The sequence below is a fragment of the Psittacula echo genome, assembly GCF_963264785.1.
Source record: "Psittacula echo genome assembly, chromosome: 13".
Classification (NCBI taxonomy): Eukaryota; Metazoa; Chordata; class Aves; order Psittaciformes; family Psittacidae; genus Psittacula; species Psittacula echo.
This window is the reverse complement of record NC_137749.1, coordinates 10909541-10936714: the sequence shown is the minus strand read 5'-3', so window position 1 is coordinate 10936714 and position 27174 is coordinate 10909541. Positions and strand designations below refer to the sequence as shown.

The following is a 27174-nucleotide window of genomic DNA, read 5'->3' as shown; positions in this document are numbered from 1 at the left end:
ACATCAAAGGTAAAAATGGCGTTGATACAGGAAGTCACGCCTTCCATTACGTTTACAGCACTATACTGTCCATTACTTTGGTTTTACCCTAGTGTAATAAGCAGAATACAAACCAGTTAAGTCTAAAATAAGAATAATGTTCCTACTGGATACCCATTTATAACTTCATGCAGTTGTTCTCAGTGTAAGTAACCCACTTGATTAGTAATTCAGCTACTTTATTACATGTAGGGAGAAGGGATTACAGTGGAAGTTAATCAAGACAGACTATTATTTACCAATAAAATAGAATTCCATTAGATGAACCCTGTACGGATATTGGGGAATGCCAGGAACCCAGTTTTATATGATAGCTGTCACACAATGTTATCAGTCTGCTACTTCAGGAGAAGAAAACAATTCTAAAACCACAGTGCACAGAAGTTGTATTAAAGTGTGTGCAAGAGAATGCAAAGTAGTTGAAAATGTTTAAATCATCTTTATTGAACTTGCCACTAAAATAAAATCGAAATCAGACTTCTTGCAATTACTGATTGATATATTCCTCCAATCTGCATCCATACTGTTTTGTTCATGTAACATTGCTAGTGAGCTTGCTATTAAGCTGACCAGTTTATAGTGGTGTAAAGCTGTTTTTGTCTTCCCAATGAAGCACTGATTTTGAGAGGCCTCAACCACCACATTAATTGGACCTAAGGAAAACCAAGTAATTCTGCAGGGTAAAAAACACAAAACCAGACACTGCAAACGTGGGGAAAACAAGCAGGTATCACTCAGTGTCTTCAAAAGTTTCCCCTATCACAATTACAGTTATCATATTAGTCACGGTGACTTGAGAATCGAGTCATGGCCAAGCAAATTGTTGCAATTAAGGAAATCAACATATACTGAGCACTTGTAATGGGTGAAAATGGGTATAGCAAAAGCAAAACCTCTTCTTTCTAATAGTCATCCTCAAGGCAAAATCCCTGAGTACAATTCAGTTATGGGAGAATGTTGCCTGGATTATGGCGCTGCACAATTTTAGTTCTTGCTCTGCTACTGGAACTATATCTTTTTAAAGCTTTGCAGCTTCCTCCCTTGGCCTCTGCTATTCTTATTTACTCAAAACTGCACATCATGGCATTTGTAACAATCTGAGAAATATGGTATTGCAATCCTCAGTGCCAGGGTATAAAGTAGGGGTGCTGGCTAATTCACAACTTTCAGTCTGACCACTAGCAACTTATAACATTTAAGGAACACTGAAAAGCTCCTGCACTGAAGAATCTGAAATACTCCATGGAGTGCTGAATCATTCACTAGCACAGTCTGGCAGGTTACAGTGAATATAAAGATGGAAGTATGGAAGTTTGCTTGATTTGTTAATTGTCCAGGCTCCTCCAGTTTAAAATGGACAATTCTAATAGACCAGAAAGCCCTTCAGGATAAAGTGATAGAGAACATTTACCTCCTCCTCAGTATTTGAAAGGCTTCCATGTTCTGCTAAGGATTTTCCACATGGCATCCAGTTGTAACGTTCAGTGAGGCCCTAACATACAAACAGATGTTCATTTCTGGTTTTATAGACTTCAGAGTTCACTGGTTTCAAGACAGGCTGTTCTAAAAGCCTCCACAGCTGAAGCTCATCAAGGCAAACAGAAGCAACAGCATCAGGACTTCTGGGAGCATAAGGAATCCTTGAAACCACACAATACAGATAGATCATTTGTTGCTATGTTTTTTTCTCTTTACAGTTTCCATTGGCAAATATCACTGTTCTTTGTCTAAACTTAATGGTCTGTGTCCACACCCCCTTAAGCATTCAACAAGTATATTATGTATACTTACAGAACATAGATTTGACAATCTTTTGAACAAGAGCAATAGTAATATTTTCCATCTTAGTTTAGGTAAAAGAAATCAGCATGTCAAAGACAGGCAGAAATAAGCAACACAGTATGACAGAATCTCCTCTGTCACATATTGCAGGAGCCCCACTATCTGTTCTGTTTGCAAAGTCCTTGAATTATAAGGATGTACCATGCAGAAACTCTATGTCATGGTTGGAAAGTGTAATTACAACTGACAATTAGTGTTATCAGCCAGTAATGTTGGTGTGTCTACCTGGGTGGAGAGATGAGAAAAACTGTAATAAAGAAATAATATGCATGGAAATGGAATCAAAACATTGACAGGAATGCCAAAAAAACCCCTCACCATTCTTTAAATACTCAAAAAACACCTTTAGAAGCTCAATGAATGTTCCCATGAAAACTTCTTACATTAAATGTTTTTACATGGACTCCAAAATGTTCTTCTTTTTAGTCACACAAAGTCTTCTGGATCCATCTGAGCCTTTTTGAAGTCACTGTAGGGAGGTGAGCTGGTACTGGGCCGCCATCTGAAATGAAAGCTAACAGTTAACAACAGCCCTGGTTGGAGGGGTCAGCTTGCTGTGCCTGGAGGGAGGAAGGGGTCCAGTCTGCAAAGAAGCTTTGTCCTCCAGCTGCTGACTTAGCATGTTGTCACAGGAGCCTGGAGCACGGCTAGCGGTGCCCACAAAGGGAAAACAGGGGCCAAGGTCACTCTGCAGCATTGTCTTGAGACTTACCCAGTTTGGGGACAGTCCTACTGCTCTTAGCTTAGGCTTGATGTGTGTGCATCGAGAGGGATAGGAAACCTTTACTGAGACAACAGCTTTAAAAGAACAGGAATCATTTGCATGAGATGCTTGTGTGTCAAGTCCACATGTGCACATCAAGTTATTCTCTAATGTAGCCACTCAAAGTGGATAAACTCATTCATATGTTTTCAGACAAAGAAAATTCAGAAAAGACAATTTAATCATAAGGACTCCCCGAGAACTGCACTAAACAACTCCAGCTGAGCTAGCAAGCCAAAGGTGGGAGCAGAACCGTAGAGCGGGGCTGGTATCAAGAAGGGATGGAGGTAGATAATAAATGGGAACCACAAGCCTGGCCAGAGCACTCCTCAGAAGAAACATGGCAGGGACTTTCAGCATGAACCCACGCTATTCCTTATCAGATGCTTGAATCACAAGCTCAGTGGGGCAAAAGTCCTGTAATCCCCCAAATTATGTGGTACACTGCTTCTGCTCATCAACTGAGCAATAAACACAGCAAGTTATAATCGAGGTACTTGCATTCGCATATCAAGATACCCAGCAAGCCAAAGCCAGCAGTGAAAAAGTCATTTAACACTTGATGTTCTGCCACAGGATTCACCTGGAGCTCTGCAACATCCTCTGAGTCTTAGGAATATTCACATAGACGCGGTGGGTCACACTTCTGTGCTGGGGGAACGCACAAAGGCCAATGAAGCTGCCAGTGTGGCTTTGTTTCAGCCCAAAGCCTTTGGCAGGGGCTGAGACTGGCTGATCCTCACCCTTGCTAGAGCTTTGAGTGGGTTCTACATCTTCCAAGGGCAGCACCTTCGCCTGAACCACACACAGCCAAAAGCGCGTTTTCCTTTTGGGTCCACCACCTCCTGCCTCCCCTAAAACTAATGCGCCCACAAATAAGTCACATTTCTCCATCCTCATTTTCCTCATTTTCTTTCCACAGCTTACTTTTCCATGCTGCCAACCTTCCACCCCTTCATTTTCCTCTCCTTCTCTCTTCTGCTTCCCTCCCTTTCCCCCTCCCCCTTTCTCTCTCCCTCTGTACTTTGTGAACTGCTGCGGCAGTGCTGAAGTCCAAAGTTCAGTAACTTGCTAAGTACACAGATAAATATGAACCTTGGAGAATTTACATTGCTCCAATGTAAACAGATAGCCAAGGGTCCCTTTATCAGCACTGGCTCAGGACAGTCGTGGGGGGTCTGAAGTGGCTCCATTTTGTATTTTGGGTTTTTTTGGGGGGTGTAGAGGCGGGAGGCTGCGCTGTGCCCACTCTCCTGACAGTCAGGCGCGTCACCTCGGGAACATGGTGTAGGGAAGCTGGAAGCAGGATAACCCGAAATTCAAATCCAAGGGACACCAGCCTGAAGACCATGGTCTCGAAGCTGAGTCATCTTCAAGTGGAGCTGCTGGGAGCGCTGCTGGAGTCGGGACTAACCAAGGAGACCCTCATCAAGGCGCTGAGCGAAGTGGAACCCTACGCGCTCCAGAGTGAAAGTCAGCGCGCTATCAATGCCCTCCAGACAGAGAAAGGGGAACCCTGTCCCGACATCCCCAATGGAATGGGGGAGTCCAGGTTATCGGAAGATGAAACCTCTGATGACGGGGAGGAATTTACCCCTCCAATAATGAAGGAGCTGGAAAACTTGAGCCCTGAGGAGGCTGCTCACCAGAAGGCTGTGGTGGAAAGACTATTACAGTAAGGACAGATTTGCTGCTCCTCTTTGCCGCTTTCTTACACTCTCCCTCTAAATCTCTTTTCCTTTCCCCTTGCACTCTATGTCCCTTGTATTCACAGTTGATCTAGCTGCATGGAGGCAGTCTTCATCCCTGCCAGGACTCACAACACCCCCACATTCTTTATAAATACTCAAACTTTCCTTTCATCTCACTTTAAATGCATGAAAGGAGCCATGGAGCCTGAATGCGTATTTGATGTGCTTATATCATCAGGCTTCAGAATAATCTGAGGCGTGAATAACTTGCATCTCTCTGACTGAATGGTAGGGTTTAGGATTTATATTTTTAAGAGGATTCCATCAGAAAAGGTCACTCTTAACTGGAGCTATATTTGCCTGAGTATGTACAGTAAAGTCAAGTTGTGATGCTCCCCTGCTCTATTTAATGAAATTAATACTGTTCATTTCACTAGTTTTTGCAATAGATTATTGGCCAAAGACAACCAGGAGATCTTGTTCTTGTCATTCACATGAGTGCAAAGCTCTCCTGACTTTAGTGGGGATTTGTCTTGTAGAAACAGCACACACCAAATACATGCAGAGGTTAAAATCCGAGCAGAACACTCTACTTCTGCCATCCACAGCCTGTCACAACTACAAAGTACATCCACAGCAACAATGACAGGTTTTATTACCATGCAAATTTTCCTTTGTATCCAAGCATTTCTGAGATCAAAACATAATAAGCCTGAACCGATAAGCCTCACAACAGACTCGGAAAAACATTCACCAGGATTCCCATTTGGAATTCTTGCTAAGATCCAATTCCCACTGGCGACCTAAGAGGTTTGTCCAAGCAAGGATCAGGTCCGTCCAACCCATCTATCACAACAGAACCAGATCCTTGCCCGTCTGTTTTGTGGGTACTTTGCCATGACAAGCTGAAGACATCACCACGCAGTAACATCCTGCACTTATAATCTGCACTAAACTCAAAATCCATCTAGAGAGTTTCTCAGGCTTTCCGACCACTCCCTTGCACATGCAAAGGAAGTTAACAGAAAATGTAACAACAAGAAGCAAACATCAAACCCCACCACAGAAGGCCAGAGCTGTATAAACAGCACGAAGAGTTAGCATTTGCTGTAAGCACTTAAGAGAAGAAAGTGCCCTGGCAGCCTGGGAGTTGATGACTCTGCAGTAGTACCCAAGAGAGGAAAATCCACGGGATCAGCTCTTACCTGGGTGGGGAAAACATTCCCCAAATTTCCATCTTCCTTCTGGCCCAGTACGTGTCTCATCTCTTCCCCACTCCCAGCTGTGTCACAGCTTTTAGGCTCCTCTCTTCTCTTTACGACTTTTCCATTCTTTTTACATGTTTCCTTTCTCTCTTCACTTTGGCCTCTGCTGCTCTTCCTCCCATTTTGTTTTCTTCTTGGCTAATTCTCTCTCCCCCTTCCCCTCTTTTTCTTCCTCTCATCCTTGTCTCCTTCTCATCTTCCTGAGTCTGCGTACAGGTCTTGGGGTAGTTTGAGCCCAGTGGCACCGGGCGGGCCCTGGCTAGTTACTAATTATCCAATGGCTTTATTATTTCTCTTTTGTCTTATAAATTTATAGATGAAAAGACCCTGATAAGCTTTTTGATCATTAACTTCCGATGGTTTATCAGGTATCTCTCCACTAAGGAAGCCATGGAAGGTGAAGAGAAGCACCTGGCTTTGTAATGAATGGGTGAAGCAGGATTAAGGTGCCATCTGCTGTGATCTAAGAACAGATATGTGGTTGAAGGGAATTCCTTCCTGCCACCCTCACCAGCATGAATCCTGGTTTCTGATCCTCCCTGCCTTTTTAGGAGCTTGCAGCCAGTCTTCCCTGTGCTTACTACCAGCCTCACCACAGCAGTCTTACCTCTCTTGCAAACCTGTGATAGTAATGCTTTCCGATGAACAGTCTCACACCTCTCTCTATACAGTCACTTGAGCGGCATTCCCATTTTACAACTGGGAACTGAGGTACAGAATGATTCTATGACCTAAAACCCTAAGATAGCACAGAGAGGACTGAGCAAGAACAAGGATCTCCAAAGCCTCATACTGGGTCTTAATTGCAAAGCTTTAGACTGAAACATCAGAGTTGTCTTTCCTCAGCCCCCCGTATCACAGGATACAGCAATTCGTTTCTGCAGTTGAGGACAGTATGAAGGGACCAGAGGCCTCAGTTTCAGCAAAAAAATATGAATATACTTATGGAGGATTGTAACAGATCAAAATCAGTCAAGGTAAAATGAGAACAGTAGGAAGTCTGTATTGACAGGATTAAGTTTTCTAGTCAAATATTAAAACAGAGCAGCTGCATGCCTGAGAGCATATCTTTGAATAAAAAACTATTAAAATTTTTTATTTATTTATTAATAAATAAAAAATTATTATTTAATTTTAATTTATTTTATATTTACTTTATTTTATTTATATTATTTATTTATATTATTTTATTTTATTTTATATTTAATTTATTAATAATTAAAATATATATTAAAAATTATAATATATTAATATAAATATTAATATATAATATTTATAATATATAATATATATTTATATAATATATAATATATAATAATAATATTATTATATAATTTATATATAATATAATGTATTATAATATATATATTATATATATTTATATATATATTTATTTATATATAAATATATATGTATATATATTATATATGTATATATATATTTATATATATTTATTTATTTTTATATTTATGTATATTATATATATTTATATATAATATAATATAATTTTATATATTATTATATAATAATATATAATAATATATTTATTTATATATATTATTTATAATATATAATATATATTAATATAAATATTAATATATATATTAAAATATATAATAAATAATTAAAAAATTATTTATTATATAAAAAACTTTGAATAAAAACTATTCAAAGCGTCTGATCCACTATCAGGCTTCAATAACTTGTAAGCAGTTGTTACCTACTAATAAACTTTGTTTGTTTCTTAAGAACAAACCTTTCCATTAGAGATGCCTAAAGGTAATGTCCCAAAAACAGTACTGTAAGCATTGTAAGGCAGGCAGAACAGTTCACAGATAAAAGGAAGGAAGGCAAGAATCTCCATGCACAGGGATTCCCAGTAAAAATTCAATGCTTGCAAAGCTATGTCAGCATCTACACAAGGATTTCAAATCCAGAAACCAGATGGAAGCACTTCTGTCCTTAGGCAGAAGCCTCTTTTGGTGTCATTAACAATTCCTGATCTAATGCTGTAGATCACATTTTAACTCGGAGATTGACTTGTGGGCAGCTATTAGTGATGCAAGAAAGTCTTTGTGGCAACTGCAGCCATTACTTGTAAGGTAGAATCAGGAAAGTGTCCATTGACAGGCTTTCCAGGAGCTGGGAAGGAAAAAAATGGCAACACCAAGAGACCAAGTATGTCCTTGCAGGACTATTAAAGTTGAAACCACAGTCTGGAAAGCACTGGTCAAAGCTGTGTAAAACAGGATGTAGAGAAGATACATCCCCATGACGGGATGAACCTGTAGGGACTGATTAGAGCTTGTCCCTACAGAACAAAACAATGCCAAAGATAGTTCAGACAAAGGTTTCTCTAGTGAGGAATTGACAACATTTCTTCCTGTCCTTCAATCTGTCTTGCTGATCTTCCATAGATGTATACTTTGAATAAAAACATTCTTTCCCTATCGCTCCACACAGAAATCAAATTGCATCTGTGATAAAGAATAACTAACTCAGTAGGGAGATAGAGCTGTGTGGAGTAATCCCCTGACATTCCCCAGAGAGAGGCTACCTTGGGGGAAGGGACAGATCACACTATCACAGGTACAGCAAATGGAGAGAGGTAGAGCAACAATCCACCTGTAGGGCAAGGGGTGAAATTCCATTAGGAAAGAGGGAAATTGAGATAAGCAGCAGACTTCCCCTGGACGCAGGGATAAAAGCATGTATTCCATGAGGAAAAAAAAAAGAAAACAAAAGATAAAATGATAAAGGTTCAGTCTTTTCCTGCCCTTAGAATGGCTCTAGTTGGGGAATCTGGAGATGAAGCTGCCACACCCCTTTCATTTCCACATATAAAGCAAGATGAGGCAAACCAGGCCAAGTTCAGTAGAAAGGAACCCTGATGGGATGGTCTTACCTTGCCTGCTCTCTGCCTAGCCCGGCTCCAGGCTGTGCACTGCCATCAGTGAGGGTTGTCTAGCAGGCTCCACATGAAAGGGCCAGATGGTCCTGAGTACTTCTCTGAACCTCTGCTTAAGCAAGGTCTGGTCCAAAGCAGCAATTCAGAACCCGCCTCAGGGAAATGAAGGCTTCTCTTGCCTGAGAATGTGAGAACAGGGAAGAAGAAAAGGAGAAACAGAGAGAACGAGGAAGAGGAGGGAAAAGAAAGGAACAAAGGAAAAAGAGAAAAGTCAGGAAGAGTGAAGGAGGGAGAAGGTCCCCTGAATGTTACATCTCCAGCCCTCTGGAATGGGTTTTCTTTAATGCTAACAACTTGATATTTACTTTCCATTTAAATTTGAGATGTTGCTATAAATTATCAACCAGCCTCTTGTTCCCTTTGAGTTTATAACTAACTACCTGGGTTACTTATTGTTCAGGTAACAAAAGGGAGGTGAAAACGCCCTTAAAAAGTGACCTCAGAACTAAGAAAATGGGAAGCTGGTCTGGAAAGAGGACCCAGGCCCCTGTGGTTGAGATGAGCCAGGCAGAGGGGCTACACTCAGATGGCAATAGGCAACTGACAGCAGGAGAGCAAGACTTAAGAAGAGTTTAAAACTGTGTAAGAAGAATTTGGAGACAGGCATTAGACCTTGGAGAACAAGAAAGGAGTGGGGAGGCAGCTTGCATGGGGGGGGAAGGGAAGCCAGCAGGTAAAGAACTGCCTTGGAGATAGAGGAGAGTTTGAGCAAGGCAGACCCACTTCCGCAGTTCTGACTCACTGAACCAACTGAGATTTTAGTGCACACACAGGGAAACCAGGTTTAGGGTGAAATCCTGCCCTCTGACAGTCAATCACAGTCTCACTGCCAGGGAAAGAGTGAAGGTTTCAACTTGTGATGTCTTAGTCAATGGTGAAAGCTCTGCAGGTGGAACTAGGTATGCGGGCAATGGTTCAGGCAAGGGCTCAGCTGACCAGCTGCCATCTCTTGTACTATGATGTAGCCTTGGGCATAAAGGAATTGCCACACTGATATTGCAGCCTGTGCTTTGACTATGTACAGAGCAGCTAGGATGTCGTACAACTGTCTTATGAAATCATGCTGTACTAAGGCTCCCCTGCACTGTTTTGCCTCACAAAGCTCCCTGCTTTGTCTCAAAGGAAGACAGAAAAAACACAAGGCTTTAACCATTGTGAGAACGGGCTCATAAATACTTCCTGCCACAAAGAAGTGAGGATCTCAAAAGAGGAGATGAAATTAACTCGTGATTGGGGTGCAGGAAGGAAATCCACATGTAACAGAGGTTTCCATCAGTGGCAACACAGTCCTTCCTCTTCCCATCTGAGCCAGAACTCAAATCTGAGAGACCGCAGGTTCCAAGTCAGAGCCTTTTCTCCTTTGTATAAGGAATTGGGTAATGAATTCAGGATGCAGGTGCTGGCTCAGCTGTCACAAATACAAAGTGGGGAGATTGGTCCTTGGTTTAGACAAGAGGAGAAGAAAAAAGACCACCACCACAGCTAGGAAAGATAAGCTTTTGTAAGTTCAGCTCATTTGAGGCTTTTGAAAGACAAAGATGGTTAAGGGAAGAAGCTACAACCTAGAAGCCTCTATAACAAGCATCCCACCATAAAAAAGGAACAAATGTTCCTATTTTAAGCAAGCAGGATCTTCAGAAGGCTGTAACTGACACCATTTCTGTCACACTTTAACTGCAGCAGAGCTTGCTCCTTGGACTATCCAGCCACTGGGAGACAGCAGCAGGGGAACAGAGATAAGGGTGTTTGTACTGAGAGAACAGGTGTGGACTTTGTCCTCCTTATCACTTTGCAGCCTCTGCTAACCTCCTGAGTCAACAAAGCAATGAGCAGTACAGCCGTTGCCTGTACCTTTGGTGCTTGTTGCTCAGACCTCTGTGTTCTTGTGACAGTTTCTGCACAATCCTAAGTATCTTCTTTTGCCCCGTTGCTCCTTTGATGCTGGTGTTGGTGTATTCCTACAGCACGCACACCGCTTCCACCAGACATTTCACACAGAAAGCACAGAAGGATGCTCTTTGTTAAAAGTGAACTAGAGGCTTTTAGGTAGAGAGGCTCCTGCACTGTTTAGATCTACACTGCCGGGTTTCACATCTTTAGTTTTACTGCGATTTTCAGCTCTGGCGAAATCAATACACACAGTTGTGTTTTCTCTGTATTCCTTGGGAATCTTCACGGCTACTCTAATCAGAGATCCTAAAAAGCAGAGATTCACATTTACTGTGAAATCCCAAATCAGATTAGCTCCTCAAGTTTTGTGGGCAGGTCTCAAATAGGTCTACTCCCTAAGCTGTTACCGCAAAGGAGGGTGGCAATTGTAGGAATTAATGGTTTGCCTATTGTTCTTTATTGTATTTATAAGATATGAGTGGTTCTAGATGCGAATCAGTGTGTTTGAGTAACATAACAGATGTGCAAGAACATAATCCTGGATGGCTTGGTGTGTACATATGCATACATAGCTGTCATGTCACAGTATAATGAGAACCTGTTTTCTTTTCCTGAATCACTGCAAGGCAACCCAACCTGGACCAGAACAGGGCATGAGCTGGGTTCAGCCTAATATCACAATGAATCTGTCCTGGAAAATTAAGTACACCTGTCTTTAGGTGTACTTTAAAGCACCTGTGCTTTAAAGAAAGGGGGATAGAGAAGAAAAGTCATGTAGGGAAATGGAAGAGTGTGGTCAATTCTGTACTCAGAAAACATCCAACTGAATACCAAAATGCAACATCACTTCCCTCCTCATACCATTTCTCACTAGCAGCAAAAGTGCTTTATATTCACATTATTTTCCAGCAGAGAGCTCCATTCAGTGCCCATGTCACTGGTCAGCACTTCCTGTCATCTACAGATGACAACTGCCTAGACAGAACAGCCCAAGAGCCCACATACAAATGAGCACAGAAGCACATATTATGGTCATGTACTGGGAAATTTCCTTGATAACCAAAGAGCTCCCTTCTAAGGGGAGATCCAAGTACCTACAGAGACAGTTTAAAGGAAGCTAGTGCTACCTCTTCTGCATTTCGTCTCTAATACCATGCAGATTTTACCCTGAATGCAGAATCAGAACTGCACAAAGTACCACACTGAGGAACAGCTTACACAGCCACTCAACACTCTGGCCTCACCAAACGCAATGGTGATGACTGACATGCAAGGTACATCCCAGGAGGTAATAGCGCACTTCCTTAGATCCCAGGTTTGCCAAGTGCAGGTGTTAGATCTCTCTCTCCTGAGAACTGTTTTCTGCTCCTTCCAGAGAGGATCCCTGGCGAGTAGCAAAGATGGTGAAATCCTACCTCCAGCAGCACAACATCCCTCAGCGTGAGGTGGTGGACACTACTGGTCTGAACCAGTCTCACCTCTCACAACACCTCAACAAGGGCACTCCCATGAAGACCCAAAAAAGGGCAGCCCTCTACACCTGGTATGTCCGCAAGCAGCGAGAGGTGGCCCAGCGTAAGTATGGCAACAAGTGCTCTCCCATCTCAGCTTCATAAAGGCCTCTGCTTTCCCTTGCTAATCCTTACTCCCTATTTTTGTCAAGGACAAATGGAAAGAAAAGCCACTTTTAGCAGGAGGATTAAAGAATCCTAGATCAATGTCCAGTGGTGGGGTGAACCTAAACCACTCCCTCACGAAGCAGCCTGCAGCCACCCACCCCAGCTACCATTTGGCTAAAGAGAAGCAAACTAATATTCTCCATTTGCCATTAGAGTTCTACACCCATCTTCAGACTAAAGCAGTGCAGTGGCCAAATGAGAGAATTTCTGCCCAAGAACTAAGCTTCTGCAATTTCAGCTACAGCAACAGTTGCTCTAGCTGCAGAAAGCAGCAGGCTGCTATATTCACTGTGAAAAACCACTGTGGGCCATCACCTCATGCCGTCTAAGCCCCTTCCTTACAGGCACCCACTGGACCCATCCCTGCAGCATGCACTTCTATATTAATGAGCCTGTAGCCTGTCCGGAATCTGTCTTTCTTAATTTTGTAGTGGTGGGGTGCAAGTAAACGTGAGACATTTGGCTTTTGGATGGTTTTGGAAGCAGACTACAGTCATGGGTCATGACAACACAATGCAACACTACAAGGGAGTGTGGAAGAGTGGCTGGAAAGCTGTCAGGCGGAAAAGAACCTGGCGGTGTTGGTCAACAGCCATCTGAATGCGAGCCAGCTTGTGCTCAGAAGGCCAACAGCATCCTGGCTTGTATCAGAAACAGTGTGGCCAGTAGGGCCAGGGAGGTGACCATCCCTCTGTACTGGTGATGCTGCACCTCAAATACTGTGTTTAAGGCCCTACATTGACATTGAGCTACAATGGACAAGGACATTGAGCTGCTGGAGCATGTCCAAAGAAGAGCAGCAAAGCTGGTGAAAGGTCTAGAGGACAAGTCCTCTTATGAGGACTGGCTGAGAGAACTGGGGTTGTTTAGCCTGGAGAAAAGGATGTGTAGACGTGGCACTTAGGGACATGGTTTAGTGGTGGACTTGGCAATGCTGGGTTAATGGTTGGGCTCAATCTTAAAGGTCTTGTCTAACCTAAACAATTCTATGACTATGCTTACTCTAAATTCAGCTGCATTTGCCTTCACTACTCCAAGGTGTGAGCAGAAACGCAATGCATGCAAGAGAAAGAATGGGTAAATGGCCTGCTAGGAACATCTTAGCAGTATTAGCAGATTATGGAACTTTATTTCCACCCCATTTCAATTTAACTCTCCATCTTGAGTGAGATGTTTTTCAAGGGTAAGCCTCATTGGGCCTGACAGGTACCCAAATAGATGGAACTATTGGAAACACTTCCAGAAAGCAAATTCCCTTGTCCCTTTGTGCCTGCAGAATTCACACATGCTGGGCAGGGTATCCTGACAGAGGAGCCCATGGGAGATGACCTGCCCACCAAGAAGGGAAGAAGAAACCGCTTTAAGTGGGGTCCTGCTTCACAACAGATCCTGTTCCAAGCCTATGAGAGGCAGAAAAACCCCAGCAAAGAAGAGAGAGAGGCACTGGTGGAAGAATGCAACAGGTAAAGATGGGTGCCTGGCTTTGAGAAGGAGAGGCACAGCAGGCCCTCTCTCATCTTGGTGTTCGCTAGTGCCTATGAGAGGCAGGCTAACGGTATAGCTGTGGATTTCACCACTGACACCAGCTACATCTGAATGAAATATTACAACTGAGCATTCACGGTCCACAAAGGATCAGTAATGTCTCGTGTTGCTATACCTGGCAGGCTCCTTCCACACAGTGTGCCAGATCACAGCCACTTTGGTGCTGCACACTTACTCTGTCTCTCTGAATAAGCCTGGCTCAGCAAGGCTCTTCTTGTGCTTTTCCCCAACAGAGCAGAGTGTATTCAGAGAGGTGTTTCCCCTTCTCAGGCCCAGGGACTGGGCTCAAACCTGGTGACAGAGGTCAGAGTTTACAACTGGTTTGCCAACCGCAGGAAGGAGGAGGCTTTCCGGCACAAGCTGGCCATGGACACCTTCAGTGGACCACAGCCCACCTCTGCTCCCCCTCTAACTCCTCACAACTCTTCCTCTCTCCAGCCACCATCAGCTCTCTCACCCAGCAAGGTTCATGGTAAGAAACAACCAGAAGATGTGAAAGAGGAATGGGTGAACCTACCCAAACTCAAGTCACCAAAACTATCTTCCAAGTCCACCCTTTTAGGAGGTGAATCTACAGATAGAAAAACCAGACTTGCTACAAGGGAAGAGCATTGGTGACAGAGAGACCATGTCTCTCAGTGAGCAGAGCAGCTAGATTAGCAAGGGTGACAAAGTTCAGTAACAAAACTCAACCAAATCTCCTCACTTACTCTGTGCCATCCTGCACTCCCACCTGGCAGGCAGTAATCCCCTTTCAAGGGGTCATCCACTGGCTGCAGTCTCAAGCCAGCTCTGTATTCTTTCACTCATGTGTGGACCTCCTATTCTTTCCCATACATACAAAGCACCGTCAGACTGTGACTGAGTTCTCAGGCATCAGAAAACATTGTTCTCCATCCAAAATGATCAGAGCTTTTTCAGCTTCTTAGGCCAGAGCTGGTAATTGCTCTCACTTTGGGAAGAGGTATCTCACTGAGGCTCTCCTCCCTATGCCCACATCCAGAAGGGTGTTTTCTAGTTAACCCTGCTTGTTCCCTGCAACACACAGAGCCATGCCTTAAAGTCAGTATTTGAGGAAGAAGTTGTGCCAAATTACAGAGAAAAGCCAGGTCATGGTGGCAAGAATGCCTGTTCTCCTCATTCCCCTATTACCCACCTTGTCTCTGCCTCAAGCATCTAAAGGCAAAAGCCTGCAAAGGAAACTGAATTTAGCACTTGCCAATGTTTCTGTTTCTCATTTGTGACAACCACTTTCCCTCCTGTTGTGATGCAGGAGTGAGGTACAACCAGCAGCCAGCCAGTGAGGCAGAGTCCTCCAGCAGCAACCACCATGCCAACAGCTCCATGGTGACCACCCAAACCATCCTTCATCAGGTTTCTCCCCCTGGACTGGAGCCCAGCCAGAACCTACTGAGCACAGACACTAAGCTGGTAAGTGATGTATACTTAAGTTCTGTTGACTGGAGGCCCTCAGGTCCTCTGCCTGTGGTCACAATATGGACTGTTCAGAAGTAGTTTTTCCTAGGGCACTCTTAAAACCACTTTTATATGGAGAATATTACATAGCCACCTTGCACTGACCATGTAACACAAGCAGGCCTGAGACTGCTGGTGAGGGCAGGTATTAGAGCACAGGACAAGTAGAGCCATTTCCTTATGATCAATCAGAACAGTCTATTCTGAAAAAAATGGAGCTCAAGGTAGGATGTAATTTCCTTCTTCCCAGGAAACCCTGTTCTCCTTTCCCCAGTGAGATTCTCATCTCCAGCTTTCATTTGAACTCTACACATCTCAAGATAGTTGACCAAACACCAATGGAATTAACAAAACAGAGACCTGTACTTACATCTATCTTACCTGCAAAGATTAAGCCAAACAGCCTGTATGCAGCACATATACTGGATATCTAGACTGTAGCAATCTGCCTTCCCAAAGCAAGTTTCCTTTTGAGATTTGACTACACCTTTTCCCACATAATTAGCAATGAAGCACTGGAATCTACATGAGTGATCATTTTTAGTTTGCACATCTTCCCTTGCTTACAGGGAAAGGGTAGAAGTCAGCATTAGTGCATGATCGCCTGAGGTAAAGTTAAGTTCACTATAAATTAATATGATTTAAGTCTCATCAGTCACTCACTTTGATGGCTTTCTGGTCTCTTCCTGAAGACAACAAAAGTAAAAAGTCTTTCATGAGATGCTGAAAATCTTCTACAGCTGTCTTCCAACACTGGTATCAAGGTGACTTGTCCCACTGTTTAATCTGTTGGTCCTCACTCTTACTAAAGATTTCTTAAAGCTTTTTCTCTGAGAGGAGGAAAAAAAAAAGCATAAAATAAAGCACTGACCTTTCTCTATCAACCAAATTATCAGACTGACTTCTGCTGTTCCACAGAACTACAACTACAGGTCTCTCAAAGGCCTTGCAAACTCAAAATCCCATTAAAGCCCAGACACAGGCTACGTGGTTCATTTTGGAGGCTGAGAAAACAGTCAAGTTAAATCACTCAGTGACTCAAGGACAGACTGAATCAGCAAAAGGCACAAGCACAGAACAGTCCTGTTGTATCTACCAGGAACTCTTCCTCTCTAACAGCAGGGAGCTGCCAGGTACTGTGGCCTGAAGAACTTCCTGCATAACAAAAAAGTCCAAGGAAACTTTTCAGCAACTCTTTTCAAATCTCAGTCGAAAGCTCCCTGCCCACTGAAACACTTGTTGCGCGGAAGGAAAATTACAGGCATTTCTCAGAGGAAAAGGTGAACAAGAGAAGAACTCTTGGATTCTGCGCTGAACTCTGCACAGAATTACAAATTACCATGGAAAATTACCTGAGCCTTTTCATTTGAGCATCATCCTCTACCCTCAGTTATAGAACAGAAGATAAACTTGCCCTATAGAGAATGCAGGGGGACAAATCTAGTTCTTGTTCGTAAAACCCTTCCCATTCCTAACTGTGAAAGAACTAAACCAGCAAGGACTTACTCTTAGTATTCCGTCAGCTGACATTTGCTAGTTAACTGATGAGCACAGGGAAACTGCAGGCAAGCAAATGTGAAGTCTTTCTAATTCACAAGGGGTCAGGGCAGGCAGGCAGAGGGAGAGGGATGTTTACCCCAGCTTTGGGACCCAACCTTCTGCTGATGGCATTTCCATGGTTCCCCTTTCACACAGGTCTCAGCTCCTGGAGGAACTCTCCCTCCTGTCAGCACCCTGACTGCCCTGCACAGCCTAGAGCAAAATCCACATCCTCTGAGCCAGCAAACTCAGAACCTGATCATGGCATCGCTGCCGGGTGTTATGGCAATTGGAGCTGGCGAGACCTCATCCCTAGCACCAGCATTCACCAACACAGGTGCCTCAACCCTGGTGATAGGTGAGTAGTGTTCTGCAATGCCTCTGCTTATCAGGGTTCAAATAAAGAGCTACCTGTAATTTATAGAATTACCTGCCTCATTTTCAGAGACAAAGCCACTAATTTGGCACTGATACACACCTGGGGTAATTGTCACAAACACTAAGGCTCTTCAGCAGCACTACTTGCAAGTACCAATGGAATTAAGGGACAGGTGTTCCTTATTCATGTTAGAATTAAGTTACACACAAACCCATGTAAGAGCAAGGGGCATTTGCAATTTACTCCTGTGTCAATGTTCTGTTTTGCTGCTCTGCATCTTCCCAAATATAAACGTAATACTTCCTTAGAACTATGAGAATTGAAGCATGTTCATTGTGCTTGAAAGACAAAGCATCCTGTTGTACTTCCTGCAAAGAGCAGAGCATGCCTTTGGAATCCACAGCATTAATTACTCTTATCTGTTTAATTCTATTTTTCACTATGACAGCTTTTCTGGACCTGTAGGAGATTTCTTTTCATTCCAAGACGTCTACTGCCAAAGCACATCTTGTTAGATAAAGCCAAATAAAATGTATACTCTCCTCTTATACTTCCCAGGAAGAAAGAGGCCTTCTTTGAGTCCAAGGTGACAGCTGTGAACTAATTTCCATTTCCTCATTTATACCCAAAATTATGATATTGATTCTAAATCTGTGCAAGAAAGGAAAAACTGGAGATTCCCACAGGGTGGAAATGCCTCAGTGCTGGAGAGATTTGCTGATTTACAGGAACAGGGTCTGGACAGTTGTAGGAAATAAGCAGTAATGTGTGAAACCTTCTACCTCTTTCTCAGTGGTCCAAATTCTGTAATTGGGCAGACCAAATAAAATGAGTTTAAACTCCATTCCATGTGCCAGGACAGCTACAGCATAGTGTTCTCTGTTGCCAACAGCTTCATAAAGAGAATAAAATGATCTGGACATTGAGATGATGCTATCAGTTTACTTCTGAGCAAAGTATCCCCAGTGGAACTCCCTATCAGGTTATCACTAAACTGGTAAAAGTGACCTATACTGGTACACAAGGATGTGTACAGGAACAAACACTGGAAATCAGAGGTGGTTTTATCGTACCTGTCTGCATTGTACATTTTGCACACTCCCACTTTGTTTTCAGACGCATGAAATCTGTTCTTAATCACAGATAACAAACAGAACACCTGAAAAGCAGGATCTGAAATCATCCTGTGACAACAGGCCTGCAACAATGACTACTTCAGATTACCCTCCCTTGCCACACTCCTCCCACAGTGTGTGATGCTATTGTCATCAGTCCTTGTTTTTCAGGCCTGGCCTCAACCCAGCCCCAGAGTGTACCTGTAATAAACAGCATGGGGAGCAGCCTCACTACCCTGCAGCCCGTCCAGTTTTCCCAGCAGCTGCACCCATCCTACCAGCAGCCCCTCATGCAGCAAGTCCAGAGCCACATCAACCAGAGCCCCTTCATGGCTACCATGGCCCAGATACAGAACCCTCACGGTAAGAATGCGAGCTCACCTGCTCAAGCAAGCAACAAAATTGTTTGTTCTGGAGCATTTGCTGGGTCCTTGGCTTGCAGCACTCTACTTTCCTCATCTATTATTGTTGCTCTAATGATGACATTTTTCTATTGCATTCATCTCCCTGTCCCTCCACTCCCTCTGTTTCGGAGACAAAAGAGCAGGTCCACATGCATGAGGAGAACAACTCAGCCAAACTAGTCTCATGAAAAGCTCCAGCATCCATGTGATCCTGTTTTCTTTCATGCACAGCTCTCTACGGCCCCAAGTCTGAAGTGGCCCAATACACACATACAGGCCTCTTGCCACAAACCATGGTGATAACAGATACAGCCAATCTCAGCGCCCTGACTAACCTGACACCAACCAAACAGGTAATGGCCTTCAGCACATGCCTTTGCTCTCCCACCTTAGAATTGTACCAGTCTACAGGTAGCTCCTTGCTTGTCAGAGATGTTTTGGGTGTGTGGTCTATGTGATCCCAGTGGGATGATCTTTCTTATCTCCTCATCTTGCTGGTACCAGCAGTGATACTGAAGGCATTAGAGTAAGCCCTTCACTGCATCACCAAGGAGGATTTAATCTCCTTGGAAACAGCACCTGCTCACTCTCCTCTCCTGCTTGTTAGAACAGATGTAGAAACCAGGCACTTAACTTCCTTTTCTCTAGGCATTCACACCTGAGGCGGAGACCCACACAGAGTCTGGGATGCACACACCAGTGTCACAGGCTCCAACAATACATTTACAGAACCAAGACACAACCATCCAGCACCTTCAGCCAGGCCCTCGCCTCACCTCAAGCCCTGCTGGTAAGAGCAGCAGCCACTATCTTAACCCACCTATTGCCTGGTTTCTTTTGCCAACACTCTAAAAATCCAGTTAGAAAAAGGTAACCGGGGCTCATGATTCTCTTAGAGGGCTCTAACAGTGTCTTGGGGGTGTGTGAATGCTGGTACAAGGAAAAGACTCGGAGCGCAGTCTGTGTAAGGCCAGACTGGAAATGGGACCCTTCTTCAAAATCTAGAGAGGAAACTAACCTCAAATATATTGACAAAATCAGTGTCCATGAATATCCAGTCTTGTGGGCCTATTTTAGGGCTGAAAAGCCCAAGAACCCCTCATGAAGAGACTCCAGTTGGAGCTTCCCAGTTCTAAGAGAAGAACTAGGACATGAACAATTATCTAGAACCCTCAACACTGAGCTCCCTGAAGGCTGTTGCCCTTAGTATTTTCAGGCTAGCTGTGGACTGAAGCTAGGTACATAACAGCACACAAAATAGAAGGAGTTATGTCCCTGTGCCAGGAGAGTTCAGTCATGCTGGAAATGTGAGTGTGCACGCGTAAGGGGCCTGCAGTGAGAATCTGAACTTAACTTCTCCCTGTGCCTTTAACAGTGTCCTCCAGCAGCCTGGTGCTGTATCAAAGCTCTGACTCCACCAACAGCCACAGTCAGCTGCTGCCATCCACTCACAATGTCATCGAGACCTTCATCTCCACGCAGATGGCATCCTCCACTCAGTAATCATGACAACTAGCTCAAGGGCAACTGCTATGACCAACCTGTCAGGTCCAGCTCCAACTGTGTTTGCCATCACTGTCATCGCTGCCTTCCATGGGAAGGAAAGGCTGCTGCACTCAGCCAACCTCCAGCCCCTACTGCCTCATACAAATCACTTATTCAGCTGCCTCCATAAGAGAAGACGTCCCAGGCTCAAGACAGAAGCCATGGAAAAAAGATGCTGGCACTAAAATCCACTGCCTCCCAAAAAACTAAGCAAACCCAAACCCCAACAGCCAACCTAAAATGACCAGACATCCTGCCCCAGAAGGATTCAAGACAGGGATTTGAATGCAATATGGCAAAAATGCCAGAGCATGGATGGGATTTTCATTGTGCTCAGCCTTCATCAAGCTGGATCTGTACAAACCTGCCAAGACCAGACTAAGCCATGCAGGAAAGAGCAAAGCTGAGCTGCCAAAGAAGGGATGTTCTAACGAAGCACCAATGGGAACTATGAGATAATAGTATCTTCGAGGCAAGAGTGAGAGAACCTGGTTCCTGATATTGCAATGAAAATCACCACGAAACAGGTTCAGGAATGGCTTGGCACAAACCTGGCAGTATTGGATCACTGAGTACAAGCTACAAATCCTTTAATTAACTACAGAGATACCAAACATTCTCAGTTAAAAATGACCTGCTCTAAAATCATGCTATCCTAGTGGAAATGGCTTGGTTATTTTTGATATAGCTCTGCTTTGTTTTAAATGCAGAAATTAAAGTTTAACAGCAGCAAGGAGATTCCAGTTCTTTGCATTACCCATATGGGCTCTCGTGTGTCTTGCTGAATGAGCCAAGGGTGGCATTCTCCACTGGTTCCTGACACTGCATTCATGTCCAAATGCTCCACAAAGAGCACTGATTCCTTCAGTTTCTCTATAGAGAGGTCAGCTTCACTTCAAAGAGCACAGTTCATTTTTAGCTTCTCTGTAGGCTATATTCTGTAGTTCTTGATATGCAAATAATTACCATGGGGTTTAAGAGTCTTACTTGCACTAAGTTAAGGTTTTTAGCCCTATGGATCTACTTGTATAATTCCTTTTCTAATTATTCTTCTCTATTTACTCTCAATGTTCACATCACTAACACGTGACTAGCCAGACATGAACTAAAACCTCAGTTAACGTTTTTGTCTTTGTGACCAAACCAGAGCTATTCTTTCACCTGTAAAATAGACGAAAACCCCTCATGACCAGAACGTGCTCAAGACTCTTCAAGGGTTAAGAGAATTTCTAAAGAAAAAGCCCAGCAGTGAACTCTTCAGGTATCATACCTGGAAATCTCAGAATTGCAGCTGTCCATTACAGTCATTATTGATAAGAGCCTCTTCTAGATATCATCAGCCATCAAAGACTCCTTTCAGTAACTCGAGTCTGACGAATTTCATCCTAGAATCGTTTCCTAGTCTCCCGTGCGCATCAGTTGCAAATACATAAAACTTCCAGTTAGCTTAAAAATAATCATCATAAAGCAAGTCAAAAGGTAATATTTAGACCATTATGCATTTGAAAACCCAGGTGGTAGCTTCAGTACACTGATGTTTTAACAGCCCATAAGACAAGTGACTTCTGCTGGCACATTCAGTTAGATTACAAGCCAATTTTCTACTTAGCTTTGCCAGTTTTGGATGCCAACTGTGTTTTCTTGAGTAAAAAAACAGCAAGAATTTTACAGTAGGAAAGAAAACAACTTGGGTTTTCCTATGCTTAAAGAGCAACATCTATTTTGATTTCTCTAATCTGGCTTTCTGGTCTCCTGAATAGGGCCGGCAAGTTAGAGCTACTGAAACCCAACAATCTTAAAAGCAGAAGTGTATTTATCCAATAGCAGGTCATTTCCTGAAATACCAGAACTGAAGTATAAACAGACTAAGAGCCACACTCAACACTACCAAACCCCACTGTATTTCAGACTGAGAGAAGTCATAATCAGCTAAAATAAAGACTGAAACACAGTGACTTTTAACTTAGGCTTAAGTCCTTCCTATAGAATCGATCACCAAGCAACTACAGAGGCATCTTCAGCCACCTTTGTCTCCACTAGGGGAGCCATCTGAATACAGCAAGAAAGCCACTATTGTACAAAACCTGCCGAATTAAGTAATAATGTATTAGAATTTAATACCAACAAATGCCATGAAAAAAATATACATAAAAAGACACTTCAACAGACACAACTGGAACAGAACTACTTCTATAGGTGAAATAAGTTCACTGCACACTCTGCTTACAGGCAGGGCACCCTGGAGAGGTGCAGATTACAGAAGGATTAGTGACATGGCAGGTTTCAACAACAGATTGTTATGATGATCACAGGAAAAAAAATAAGGGGGCCCTGATAGGTGACAGGATGTTTTTGATAAATGAGTCTCCCACAGGCTGGAGCTATTCTTAGCAGGCATCTAGGAGGAGGCAAAGAGAAAAAGGAGTTGATCACCTGTTGCCATGTAAACCAAATCCAATTCATCATTTGATTTCTCCAGGACACAAGGTTTGAGTTCATAATGTGAAGGAACAGACCAGGAGGGATGCAGCTATGATTATAGCTCTCTGTCACACAAGTCTGTGCACAGTATCGAATCCTTTAACACTAGTTCCGCATAAGCAGCAGCACAGATAACTGCTGTGCGAAGAGAACAATGTTCCCGTCTCCAAGGGGTACCAACCACATAGGAGGTTACTCAATTAGACTCTCAGGCCACTGAACTTTTAGAACAGAACCTTCGAAATTCATTGTCCCTCATCTGCAGCAACTCTTGTTGTCAGGGGTTTTTCCCAGCATCCTTCATCCATCACATTCACCTGCCACTTCCAGAGCAAAAGCCTCATTCTTTCTTTCTCTTCTTCTTTTTCTTCTTCACAGCTCCTGGCAACACTGAGCTCTCTGGATGACTGCAGTCCTGTCTCTCATGCTGTCCATTTGCACACACCAACTGTGGCAAATCTTTGCAGATCTGATCACACTCTGCTGGGTCTATTATTGTCTCCTGAATATTGTTCTCTCCCCTAATTTTAATTTTCTTCTTTTTCTTCTTCTTTTTTTTCTGGCTGTGCTCTACATAACCCCGACTCTGATCCTGGCTGGAATCCTGGCACAGTGCAGGAAAAGCACTTTGCCTCATAATGTCTGTGGCTGACACAGCAGCCTCTTGGTACCTTTGCCACTCTTGGTCACTGTCCGTCTCACTGGAAAGGCAGCAAAATGAAAGGAAATTACATTAAACTTTTGCCTTGAATTCAACCAAAGCACAGACAGAATAATCTGAGAACACCTGATAAACACCCAGTGGCTCTGGGACTCCGATAGCTACAGTTATCATTGAACCAGTTTGAAGGCTGACATGTTCTTTACACACATTAGGAGGGGAAAGGACATGCCCCACAAACACTTCTAGTTCCCCAGCACTAAAAAACCAAACAAGAAGAATCTGCCCTAGTCAAATGGAGGAGTCAAATACACACTTCTCAAGTTCTTCAGCTTCCTATTCCCTTGTGAGAGTCCCAGCTGCCTCTGAAATGCGGGCTGCAATTGTACTTCAGGAGCAAAGGAGCTGACACCACCTCACCTGGAGCTAGATGGCTGTCTCTTCCTTGCTGCAGGGCAAGGCTCTGATTTCCCACAGTCTCCCGGGACAGAGGAGGAGAAGAGGCGAAACCCTAGAATATGTAAAGGGGAATTTTAGCCATTATATAAAACAGAAGTGAAAGTAATCATCAGCAATCTCCCTAGGAAGCCTCACTGCTGCTATTGTAATGCTATAGCGTTTGACAGCAATTATTTGGGACTATCTGGGAGGACGCAGGGCACAGAGATCACAGCTTCAAAGTAACACAAACATCAATAGGAATGCAAATGCTTATCAGGCAGATGTGTGTACAACCACTAATGGACAGGATCTGTCTCTCTTATTTAACTAACAATGTCACAAACCAGCCACAATGGCTGTGACTAAACTCACCGTCATCTGCAGAGTCAGACTGTTGCCCAGACGTTTGTGAAGGTCCTGACGAGTCCTTCAGGACAGTGATGAAACTAAACAGAAAACCCCAGTCAGGCCTTGGACAGGTTTGTGCAAACTGAGCTAAAGTTGGGTATTTCCAGGAAACAGGCCTATAGGGAGCAGCATCTTACTTTTTAATTAAGAAGTGAAGCTGTCCCACTTCCCTGCTTTCAGGGCAGATCATTCCTTCTCTCCTGAGCAACACATGCCACAGGAATGACTTAAGAGCAGCGTTTCTAAAGCCAACATTAAACACCAGGAATTCTAGTTCTCCAGGCCCATGCTGACACAGTAAAGACAGTGGCAGCCCAGTCTGAGGCATAGTGCCAGCGCAAGCCTGACTGAGGGATTGGTTTAGGTCATAAGAATAAATTGAAGATTCTCACACAGCCTTTACATGATGCAAATGCTAAGGCACCCAAATTCTGCCTTTTCCTCCCTACAACACACTCACTGCAGAGGCAAACAGAGACAGGCAGTGGGAGTCTTCTACCAGGGGGGCACAGCACATGGGCCAGGTTAGTGCACAGAATATTGGAAATCTGCATTAAATACAAGAATTAAAAAGAAAACAAGAGAGTTTCTCCTCAATATCCAGGCTGCACTCAGATCTTTAATTTCCTGGGTTTAGCACACAAAACCATCAGTGTAGCTGGCCCACAGATCGTGGTCACTCAGTGTCACATACCAATACCTGTCTAGCATTGCTCCCAGTTTCTTTGCTACATGTGCTCTGAACTCTGGTGTTGTCTGTAGCTCATTTCCATCCTCTTCATGACCGTTCAACTCATGCCTGTTTAAAATAAGAATAATGATTATCTCTTTCAAGGCAAAGAACATCTGGGCTATCACCCAAACAGGAAATAAGGGATGGAAAATTTCTTACCCTCTAGTAATTAATTCATATGTAATAGAGGAGACTGCTAAGAAAGATGGGAAATAGCTCAGTAGTAACAGTTCAGTTTCCAAGAGAGCTAAACGTTATTTACCCATCTCTATCACAGTTGGATGACTTTTCTCATTGAAAGAGCCAACAAAAGCGAATAAATCATGTCAGGGCATTCCTTCTCTTGCATGTAGTTCCTGTGTATGTGGCCATAATTCATACAACTATGAACTCTCTCCTGGGTTTTGTTAAGCTGCCTGGCTGACAGCCTTTGAAACTGAGCTTACAGAAGTGCTGCTGACTTAGACAGGACAGCAGCACCTCTGCTCCAAGGTTCCTGGTTAAGCAGCTACTTTCCAGCTGACGAGTGCTTGCTTTGCAAATGCAATGTTTCTCAAAGAAAAGCATTTTTTGTATCTGTAGCTGTTCTAATTCCTTCATGGGATGCTTGCAGAGTTGGGAGATTTCTGACAGCTGGAACTAATGCTGTAACTGACAGCAGTTCTGTATTCCCCTGCTATTAACAACTATAAGATTCAAGCATAATTTCAGATTCTGGTTGGATTAATTCCCAAAACAGCACTAAGTATCCCAACGTGTTAACTGTAAGAAGCACAAATACAACATAGATTAACCTTTTCTGCAGTGAAACATAAGCCTGAAAGCAGGAGTAAAAATACCTTAGGCTAGGCTGAGCCGGCTGTCGCTGTAACCGATCCCTTTTAAAGCCACCTGACAAAGGAAGAATTAAAGGCAAGTTTAAAAGACCAGGGGCCAAGACCTCTTTAAACCCCTTTCTGGCACATGTGACTTTATAGCACAAAAATCACTGTGGTAAATCAGTTACGATGGAAAGGGAAACTTCCCACCGGTCAGGCTGTAGCAGACATCTTCCTGGGAAGGGGCTGGGGCTCTAACCCGGCAGGAGGCCGCGCATCGCCGGGCCGGGTCCCCTTCTGAGGGCCCCTCTCGCCTCCCTTGTGCGCTGGCGCTTTCGGCACAGCAGCAGAGGTGCCTCGCCTGATCACTGCTCCCCCAGGACAACCCCGGGGCAGGAGGAGCTGCGGAGGGGCCCGGCCCTGACAGGCGGGGAAGGAAAGGAGAGCAGGACACGCCGGCGGGACAGCAGAGCTCCGCTGGCCGCCAACCCTCACCACCGCGCGGCTCCGCCCGCACCGACACCGCCGCCTGCGCAGCGCAGTCCCAAGCAGCCTCCCGGAACCGCGCCGCCGCCTCGCCGCTGCTGTCCGAGTCCGAATCCGCGTCCAAGCCCGAGCCACCCCTGGGCGCCGCCATCTTGAAGGCGCGACGGCCGCGGGGCACGCTGGGTGCCGTCGTCTGGCCGCGGGGCACGCTGGGGGCTGTAGTCCATCGGGGCAGCCTCCGACAAGATGTCTGCGACTCTTCCCGGTCCTACTGAGCGGCTTCTGCACTTCTTCGTAAAGCAGGCAGCGAGATGGCTGCGCTCACAGGAAAGCTCTGTGGGCTGCAGGCCAGGTCTTCTCAACCCCCCCAGGAATGTGGGAACGGAAGGCTCCGTCAGCAGCCGGGTGTCGTCCGCAGGAGCGTGGGATGCCGTGAAACAGCAGTATTGACACTTAGTGTTTGTACCACCCCCGGGCCAGGCGGTGCTGAGAACCCCAGCACGGCGAGGAGACCCGGGCGGCCCGACCGCTGTTTCCCATTGCCCGTTCTCTGGGCTTGTGCTACCGGGAAGAGCGGTGCGGCAGAAGTGGAAGTGCTGAAGGCAGCCGCGGCTTGTTGCCGCATCCATCTGCTGCTGAGCAGCCGCCTTCCACGTGTGCCGTGCGGGAAAGCAGCTTCATGTTTCTCAGCTGCAAGAGCTCACACAATGACAGAGTGAAACACACACCAATGATACCAGAAAGCCTGTACTGCTTTTGTATGCGCAGAGAAAGAGAGAAGGCTTGGCATTAAAGATTCAGGATGTAGAAAGATCGAGCAACTGTAATAAAATTCTCAGCACTTTTTGTGACATCTCTGAGATTTCACTGCTCCAGAAACACTGTCAGCCCTCAAACTGACATTGTGATGTTGTGGCCAGCACACAGATCTTCTAAGTGTAAGACAGGATGGGACCCATCGGCTGTAGCAAATGAGAAAATATAGTAGACACACAGGATTCATTAA

General features: G+C 44.3%; 2 protein-coding genes across 3 annotated transcripts; one reads left to right on the top strand and one right to left on the bottom strand.

The window, feature by feature from the left end:
* On the bottom strand, positions 1-26335 carry LOC308226874 (protein CUSTOS). The gene is given in 10 exon segments (XM_080628969.1): positions 1-2383; positions 8506-8687; positions 15822-15988; positions 22574-23041; positions 23043-23322; positions 23703-23793; positions 24096-24169; positions 24832-24930; positions 25704-25755; positions 26178-26335. Coding segments are annotated over 7 exon segments (786 nt in total). The 5' UTR covers positions 26320-26335; the 3' UTR covers positions 1-2383; positions 8506-8687; positions 15822-15988; positions 22574-22993.
* On the top strand, positions 3788-20098 carry HNF1A (HNF1 homeobox A; the record flags this gene model as incomplete). Of its 2 annotated transcripts, none has more annotated exons than XM_080628968.1 (10): positions 3788-4319; positions 11834-12033; positions 13414-13600; positions 13916-14154; positions 14956-15113; positions 16854-17055; positions 18363-18554; positions 18827-18948; positions 19244-19385; positions 19971-20098. In XM_080628968.1, the coding sequence occupies exons 1-10, from the start codon at positions 3994-3996 to the stop codon at positions 20096-20098; spliced, it is 1896 nt and encodes a 631-aa protein (XP_080485094.1). In that variant the 5' UTR covers positions 3788-3993. The 2 variants fall into 2 exon arrangements, with proteins under 2 accessions (XP_080485094.1, XP_080485093.1); XM_080628967.1 differs by having other exon boundaries at positions 13916-14174; positions 14895-15113.
* Positions 26336-27174: the final 839 nt, after the last annotated feature.